Here is a 9,597-nt window from a genome sequence, read left to right on the forward strand (position 1 = left end):
ATTGTAACAGAAAAGAAAAGAGAAAAATATCCCACCAATCTTATACCAGCAAAACAACCCATGGCACCCTCCCTCGCACGCCCGAAATCTTACCTCGCACGCCGCCGCCCTCAAGAACAGGCATCGTCCCACTCGCACGTCCACGAGGCCCCACATGTAAGCAGCCCGCGCACGCGCACTTGCACGCCGGGCTCTTGCGCTTGCGCTTGCGCGACGCCATTAACGAACTGAACGAACCGACTAAACCCCACGCATCCCGATGTACAAAACCCGCCCGCGGCTTTCTCTCCCTCCTTCCTCCCATCTTCGTCCCCAAGGAAACAATCCGGGGGAATAAAAAAAATTCCTGTGAAATTAAAGGAAGGCGATCCCCAGTCCGATCCCTCCAATCCCCACTTCCATCCACCCTCAAAGCCGCGAGCTTTCCCCTCGCCCGTGCTCCAGGGCGCGTGGTTTCCGGATGGCTTTGGAGCTGCGGCTGGCGCCGGCGGCGGCGGAGGAGGAGAGGCGCCTGTCCGAGGAGGACGAGCTACTGTTCCAGGACATCGCGAGGGAGGTGGGGCGGCTCGGCATCCGCGAGACCGAGGTTGAGGCCCAGGGGCGGCGCCAGGAGGACGCGGCCGCGGCGGACGGCCTCCTCCCACTTCCGGCGGTTCCTGAGCGCCCTGGGCAGCAGGGGGGCCTGTACCGGCCTCCCTTATCCGTGACGAGGGTTCTGTCGCTCGTGGTGCAGGAGGCCGGCCCGGTGCCGCCGCCGCCGACGGGGGTACCCGGCGGCCGTAGGGTGCTCGACGAATGGCACTTCCCGGGCGATCATCTCGGCCGCGGTCGCGCCCCTGTCCACCAGAACTTCCGCGCCGCGGGATCCGTGCCGCCGCGCGCCACCTGGTCTGGCGACGCGTACGCCCGCGCAAGGGCGTTTCCTGGGCGCGCCGCCAGCACACAGCTGGTCGAGGACATCGTCCTGTTTCTCGCCAAGAACGAGCAAACGGTGCTCAACATGCTGTTCTGGGGAGCCCCCGAGGACGCGGACGCCGTGGCAGCGGTGATAGTCCAGCACGCCGTCCCTCTCATCGAGAGCAGCCACGGGACCCGCCTGCTCGTTGTCGTCCTCAACCGCTGCAACCATATGCTCCAGGAAGCGATCGTCGCTAGAATCACTCGAGACCACAAGAAGTTTTTCAAGATTTGTGCTGCGAGGCATGTGCATATAACACTCGCGTTTCCCCTTTGGCTTGTTGTTTCTGGTCTTGCCGGTTCGCTGCAGAGGATGTTAAATATGAAGTTTGTTTGATATCTTTCAGGTCAGGTGAGGTGGTGAGCATGATCAATTCCTGCATATCCGAGAAATCACTGGAGCTTCTGAGAGATGCAATCGTGCCATGGGTGACTCCGTTTATGATGGCTCGCCTTGTAACGGATTCGAGTAGACTCATGGTGGTGCATGCCTTGGTGCAGTGTGTTCCTCATCCATACTTTGCTGAGGTACTTTGAATTTATTCCCCATCCAGATTCTAACTGGCGCAGATATAGATACCAATGTGTGAATAGATACCAATGTGTGATTATTGTGTTGTGGTAGTAACATTTTTGCATGATTTCGTTGTTGCTTATAAAGCTACTCAATCCAGAGCAATAATACAACTAAGAAATGGATTTGCCATTGCATTGTGTTTATAATTAACCAATGTGTGTATCCACCAGAATATGTGAAGTTTCTTTTCTTGTCTGTGCACAAATGACGAAACATTGCATTATTAACCAGCTGTAGATTTCCCAAGATGATGTATATACCATTTTCAAGAGTAGGTAAGCACAGGAGTGTGTTACACACACTTGCAGTCATGCTAATTTAGTAGATTTTTATTTGGAAAATTAATTGTGTACTGGCTACCAACTTCAATAAACAGTTCCCGTTTACCCAAATGTAGCAATCCTATTAGTACAAATAGTGCTTGTGTGATTCATGTAGATGGGCATAGTCCAGTAACTCTATTGTAATAGTGGGGGCATGTTTAGATCTCTTGATCACCTTGCTTTGTTAAGCAAGGAAAAACTAACCCACATGAGCAATGCTCAAGGAAATAAGATTAGTAAGGTAATGTATTTTGTTCTTTACCTTGAAAGGTTAAATTGAGTACCGTGAAACAATGACTAAGCACTATATATTCAGGCAGACCACAACATCACAGAAAATCAAACCTTGCCCACATTGGGTAGTCAAATTTGGCTCTTGACCATGGCCATGAGAAGCAGCTTTTAGTACAGCAAGATTCTGACCAATACAAATACATATCTTTGATAGGAAATTTTAGGTGGCCATTTTCGTTTTGCAGTGACAAGGGAATCAAGCATGCCCTTGTATTTTGTTCTCACGTACATAGGTCCCATGTTGATTTCAAAGGGATAAAGTGGTTCCAGGCAAGGTGTCTGGACATTAATTTAGATGTATGAAGTTATAGTTAAATAATATTTTGGATAAATATTGTCGATGTGTTTTGCTGAACAGTTGCTTACCATTTTATCTTTGCTTCAAAATGTATTCATTGACGCTACATCTTTTTCACAGTTTGTAAGTCATCTCTCATATGTTATTGCAAGAACCGAGAATGAAGCCATATCAAAATTTTGTCTTGCCTGTCGTGCTTACTTTCAGTTTATGTTACTTCCTCTTATTTCCATGCCCCATGTGTTGACATTTTGCATTATATTGGCAGTTTATTTTTGATGCTGTTGCTACGAACTGCTTAGCACTTGCTATTCATCCACATGGAGTGTCCCTCCTGCAAAGTTGTCTGGAGCATGTCGGATGGACAGAAAAGGATAATGTTTTATCAAAAGTCTCTTGTTGCAGCACTGATCTTGCTCAAAATCGTTTTGGGTAACTATCTATAATGAATTTTGATGATAATCCTACTGACCATCATTCTATTCGATGCAAACACATCAAACAATTATCTGGCAGCCTTTAATTAATCCCAAACATTTAGCCTTTTCAAGCAGATTCCTGCAAAAAAAATTGAATTCAAGCTTAGCTCAATTTGTGTGTTCTCATTTTATATCGTACGCATAACTGGTACATATGCATTATCCATCTATATTTTTCATGTCTGAATGTAAATGTTTTGCATGTACTGTATTTACTTTAATAATACAATTTAGCAATGTTATCTCAGAATTGGTAATATAACCTGAAGTATTGGGAAGCAAAAGATCGAGTTAGCAGTACTGTTGTTCTATGATGGCCATTATATGAAACAAAATTGCGGGGGGGGGGGGGGGGGGGGGGGCATTATTACTACCAAGTACCACCATAAGTAATTTTTCGATCTGTTGATCTATGAATCACAATTTTGTGCCCTGAAAGGCTTACCGTTTCTCTTTCATTTTTTCTTCCAGAAACTACATTGTTCAGTACGTCCTGAAACAAAGAAACCCATCGTACTTGGCAATTATCGCATCCCGCTTCAGGTCTAATTATGTGACACTCTCAAGACAAAGATATAGCAGCAATGTGGTTGAAACGTGCCTAGAAGTTTTTAATGACAGAGATCGATCTAACATTGTTCATGAATTGATTCTGTATCATCCCTTCAGAGATTTAGTGTCAGATGAGTTTGCTAATTATGTCATCTCTAGAGCCCTTACAACCTGCAAGGTAATCTGCCTCGGCCATGATTTGTTTTCATAGTATATTTTCTAGCTCAGAAACAGATATGCTAAGAGTTCCTTGCTGTGTCCAGGTTCCTCTTCGGGATCGATTGGCCACTGCTATCCTTTCCCTTCAAAATGTCAATCGCCGTCACCCTCATTGTCTGAAGATGTTCAACACACTTTCTGAGCTTGGCTACAGATATTGAAAAGAAAATAAATTTCAGACCTAATAGGTAACAGACACTTTTCTCTATATGTTGCTATATTGATTGGCACTGTACTTATTCAGCAGCCATCTTTGCAGGGTTTCGGGAGAAGTTGTTCCTTTATATTATAAGCAGTTCTGGCTGGGGATGTTGTCAACTCATCTGGTGGGCGTCGTTCCTTTTGTAGTGTGCTGGTCACACTTTGTCTCGAGATTAGGATTGTTTGGGCGAGGGGTACCAAAACTCTCTTGAGACAAATACCCCCATCCAAACACACCTTTTAGTTTGTGTGAACTTGAATTTGCCTTGTGGTTTGTTGTGCCCATTTCTGTATGTGAGATGTCTCCAGGCGTTGTTGTTAGTTGTTACTTCTGTAGTTTGCTGCCTGTTGTTAAAAAGAGTGAACAATGGTTGTGTGAGATGTTAAGGTGGTTGTGCGACTAGTTTTTATCAATGCTGTTGTGGAACTTCAGTATTCTATTTCGCAAAGCATATTCAACCAAAACAAGACTTATCTTTTTTACATCTGTCGTACTCAACATGCAAATACATCTAACTTTTTTTATGCAAACTTATATAAATGTTTTAAACACTGACTACATAGGAGTCAGTGGCATCAAGATCGGGGAAGTCCACCCATGCGCCTCACTAAATTTACACGGTGTTCATATTTCAACTTTTCTAGATTGTTTTCGTAACCTAAGAGTATTTATTCCTACATTGCCTATGTATTTTCTACGTGAGAAGTCTGTCGTTTGACTAAGCACCTCTTTTTGGTGACTGGGTACACCATTGATTGATTTCTAACATCGGACTTATTGGATCAAACTTCTTGTTGGGATGATGCTGAGTCACAGCTCCAATTGCTTGGTTGGACCGCTTTCTAGTGAGTGGAAAATATTACGTACCTGCAGTTTGCGATCTTACATAGGAGTTCCAATCTGATTCAAAATTTGTGATCTTACAACCTTGCAACCCACCTTTGTTTCAACTAAAATCAATTGATCTCCTTGATTGTTGAATTAGTACAGAGTGTACAACACATATCTGAGAGGGGGAGTATAGTCCAAATGCCCTACACAAAAGGCACGCAGGCCATGCGTCGGGTGGAGATCTAAAGAATACGATAACATGTACATGCAACGTTACAAACTCATGTTAATGTTGGAACACAGCCGGAGAGGATGTTCAGGCACGAACTAATTGTAAAACTTGAGATTGGTGAAAACATCTGCAAATTGAGAGCTCAATGGAACATGCAGAACCCGTGCTTCACCAAGGGTAACATAGTCATAAACCAAGTGTAGATCATTTTCCACATGTTTGGTACGTTGATGTTGTACCGGACTTGAAGAGACATACCTTACACTAATGCTGTCGAATAAACAAGTGTGGCGCGAGAAGGAGGGTGATGTAGTTCATCAAGGAGCCGACCCAGCATGATTCTGTCGAGCAATTTGCAATGGTATAGTATTCTCCCTTTGCACTCGACCGTGATATTGTGTGTTGTTTGGATGACCAGGACACCAAGTTTTTTTTTGAACGGTCACCAGGGGGGAGAGCTTCCCCACCTGAATATATTACGACTCAAATGATGCAGCAGAGCATTAAAAGAGAACCATGGATGAACAAGTTTCACCTAGTAGGAATTGCATAGGAAAGGAAATGGAGCCACTGTGTAGCACAATGTCTATCATCTGTCTTTTTAAAACGGAAAACCCAGAGAGAGAAGTTAGCAACAATATTCCTTAGTGTTACTCGGGAGGGGTGGTCCTCATTTCTGAACACCAAAGCATTCCTGGAGTCCCAGAGCTTCCAAGCAATGGTCAAGACCACCGATGGCCAGATGTTGAGGTTGAGGCCCGAAATTGTTGGGGGTTGATGTAGAGCAATGAGGGAGGTCGGTGTAGGTAGCCCCAAGAGAGACCACACTTGGACAGCATAGGAGCAGTTGCAAATGAGGTGAAGGGCATCCTCACAGGTGTCTTGGCATCGTGGGCAGGAGGCAGATTGAGCAATGTATGCCACAAGATCATGTGATGCTGCTGTGTAGAATCAAAGCACACGGTGAGAAGCCCCCTTGAAGTACCGCAGTATGTATTTAATCAGTTGTAGATGTGAGTCGCTCGATCATGCATGAATACGAGAACTTGTTGGGCAACATGAGAATTATATGGCATGTTAAGGCGATGTGTTTGTAAGACCTGGCAAGATTCTAGAGGGTGGGGTCGGGAACCAGTTTGGCATCGATCAAGGAGGATTTAGAATGAGCGTCCATAGGTGTATTTTTTTACTTGGCCAATAGGTGTATTGATGGGGTTGCAGTTGAGCATGTTGGTGTGACAGAAGCATAGTTACCTAATTCGTCATTCGTTCAGTTCGCGATTTGAATTTGCTATGATATTATGAATAGGGTTAGGTAGGGGTATACATCTCTGATACAGGAATCGAAGATCTAGTTCGTGAACTTGCTATCTCCATCTCAGAATAGTTACAATTCGCATGCAAAAATAGCCATTGAAGACCCTAGATCAATAATAAATATAAATATAAATAATATGTTGGTTGGTCCAGCCCAAAAGAGGTCCATGAGGCCACGACCTATTGCTCGTCCGCTACTCTAGAGCCTACTTCTAAACCTACTAGTTCTCAAAAAAACTTCTAAACCTACTCGAGCACCGCCTCCTCATGTGCCTCAGCATATCCTTGCTCGTTCTTTCTCTTGTTGAACCTCCGCGTGTGCATCCGCGGCAAGGAGTAAGGGCCGCTGTTGCACGATAACCTGGTTGAACGTCTCACCATAACCAATCCCATGTTGGGTGAACCCCCGAAAAACCCAACTTGCCTTGTAGCGAGCCAATGTACCATCACTGTTGAATTTATGGCAAAATATCCACTTGCCACTAACCACATTGAAATATACAGGTTTAGGAACCAAAGACCAAGTTCCATCTGTTATTAAAGCATTAAACTCATCTATCATTGCTTGATGCCAATTACGAGGAAGGAATATGAGAAATATATCGGGAAGAATCTATAAAAAGAAACAGGCACTCGAGCATGCATTGAGTTGGAGGGAGTCATAGACTACCACAAAATCCTTTTATAGTCACCCTAGTGACATTCATCCGCAAAGCGTCATGACAGTTTCCAAGACCCCTAACTGCACTTACACCTAGGTGTGCATCTAGTGTGTATTGTGTGTGGACTATCAAAAACACATTAAAAGGGAGACGTGACGAAGTGGCAGAGTTCGATGCAAAAGGAGAGGCAGATTACATGGGATCTCAGACAGGAGAAACTTGGATGGCAGGCACATGATCTAAGGGGGCCTATGTGAGTTTGCTAGCAAAGTTGCAAGGGTGGGAACTGCATACTTGGTTGTGGATGTGGTCCGCAGCGGAGTGACGTGCCCAGGAGTATTGTGCGGGGTGGAGATGGGAATTTGGGTGGGTGGATGACACACACTAGTTGCGATCGACGTGGAGACCAAGGAGAACATGCGAGGCTAACGTCATATGAGGTAGGTTGGCAGGGGGCGTGGCAGATCTGGTGCGGGATCTAGTGTGGGCGAAAAATTAGCAAGGCAACATGTGGTGGCCAACGGAGCTAAATCCGGTAGATCTCGGGTGGGGGGTGATAAGCCTCCAACGTATCTATAATTTATGAAGTATTCATGCTATATTTACATCAATTATATTTGGTTTTGGTGCACTGTTATATTATTTTTATGGACTAACTTATTAATCAAGTGCACAGTGCCACTTCCTGTTTTGCAGAAAATCCATATCTAGGAAGGTCCAAACACGATGAAAATTTGCGGATATTTTTTTATGGAATATATGTCTTTTTTGGGAGAAATAATCAATGCAAGTTGGTGCCCGGGGCCCCCATAAGGCAGGCCGGCGCGCCCTACCCACCAGAAGAAGTTGGGAGAAATTAATTGAAACAACACTTAATGTGGTGAAGAATAAGAGAAATAGAAGAAGGAGAAGCAAGGGTAAAAGGGTATATCCCCCAAATAATGTTGCTCTTAAGAGCATGTCCTATGTGATTAGATCATGAGTTGTGGAAAATGATGCACTTGATGACGATATTGTTTTTATTCTTATGACAGAATGTTCGTAGAAACTATCGAGGATGATTTTGTTATGCCTGCTACTTGCTATGATGGTTATGATTGTGGAGATAATTTTGATACTTATTATAATCTTGAAAAAAATTGGAACCAACTTGAAAAATTATGATGATAATTATTGTTATACTATTGGTGCTATTCATGCTATTAATGATGGGAGTGATTATTTAGAAGGAGATGCTAATGATATGCAAAACCATAAGCTTGGGGATGATGTGTTTGATGAGAGTGACATGTTTGAGAATGTATTTGCTACAAATAATGGTTATCTAAGCTTGGGGGTGCTATGTGTAATAAAGATGATCTTTTTAGGCCTCCCTACTTTTGATGAGCAAATTTATTATGATGATTACATGCCTCCTATTTATGATGATTGCAATAAAGATGAAAGTGGGTTTGAAGGAGTGTCAACTCTAGATATTAATTATCCCACTATTTTGCAGGGTGTTGAATCTTATTTTAATGATAAAAGTGGATTTGGAGAGGGCATAACTTTATTTAATGATGATTCCACTATTTCGGAAGAGGTTTTAATTGATTATGATGAGAACAAAGTTGCTATTGATGATGGTTATTGTGATGAAACTTATGCTAAAAATAGTAGTGATAATTATTATTGTGAGACTTGTCATAGTTATGGTCATCCTACTAAACATTACTCTTTTAATGTGGAATCCATTTATAGTGTTCAAGTTTTTTATGATACTCCCATTATGAATAAGAAGAAATTTGCTTATGTGGAAATAAATAAAAATTATATGCTTGTTGGGTCATGAAAAGAACGTTTTATGTGACAATTATATTGTTGAATTTATTCATGATGCTACTAAAAATTATTATGAGAGAGGAAGATATGCTTATATATATTTCAACAACATCAAGTTTCCTCTCTTTATGTTGAAAGTTTTAAAGTTACACTTGTTTTGTCTTACTATGCTAGTTAATTCTTTCTCCAATAAATTGTTTACTTATAAAATTCATATGCATAGGAAGTGGGATAGGCTTACATGTGTTTTCTATATGACTCATGATTCTCCCTTTGGGTTTAGATTCTTACTTTTATGTGAGCATCATTAAAAATATCAATGCCTAGCTAAAAGGCTTTAGAGAAAAGCGCTTTTTGGGAGGCAACCCAATATTTATCCTTACTGTTTTTGTGGGTTTACATGATTATTACTAATGTAGTAATCATGTTTTGCATCTTTTATTTCAATAAAGTGCCAAGTTAAACCTTTAGGGTGATATTGATGCTTGTTTATTTGGTTCTGTGAAAAATCAAATACTTTTACATCCATTATATGAATTATCATTCTATACTGGAATGTGATCAATTTCTAAAAAAATATACAATACTTTTATGCAAATTTCTACTTTGACTTATTTTTTCCAAAAAAATGGAGTTACGGAAGTATGACAAAAAAATTAGATCTTTACGTGATGTTCTATTTTTGATAGATTTTGTCTAGTTTTCTTTGTTTGCTTGTTTTGTAGTTTCCATAGCTTATATTAAGTGATATAAATTATGGAAATGATATAATATAGTAGGAATTATATGATAGCAATTATGAATCTTCTCTTGACAGTACCAAAGTGAATGAT

The 9,597-nt window shown here is 42.0% G+C and overlaps 1 protein-coding gene across 1 annotated transcript; it reads left to right on the forward strand.

Annotated features, from left to right (window-relative positions):
• Positions 1 to 230: 230 nt before the first annotated feature.
• Positions 231 to 4,359, forward strand: LOC123106999 (putative pumilio homolog 8, chloroplastic). Its single transcript, XM_044529011.1, has 6 exons — positions 231 to 1,200; positions 1,305 to 1,485; positions 2,718 to 2,881; positions 3,400 to 3,658; positions 3,744 to 3,887; positions 3,959 to 4,359. The coding sequence occupies exons 1-5, from the start codon at positions 461 to 463 to the stop codon at positions 3,858 to 3,860; spliced, it is 1,461 nt and encodes a 486-aa protein (XP_044384946.1). The 5' UTR covers positions 231 to 460; the 3' UTR covers positions 3,861 to 3,887; positions 3,959 to 4,359.
• Positions 4,360 to 9,597: the final 5,238 nt, after the last annotated feature.

The sequence above is a fragment of the Triticum aestivum genome, chromosome 5A, assembly GCF_018294505.1.
Source record: "Triticum aestivum cultivar Chinese Spring chromosome 5A, IWGSC CS RefSeq v2.1, whole genome shotgun sequence".
Taxonomy (NCBI): Eukaryota; Viridiplantae; Streptophyta; class Magnoliopsida; order Poales; family Poaceae; genus Triticum; species Triticum aestivum.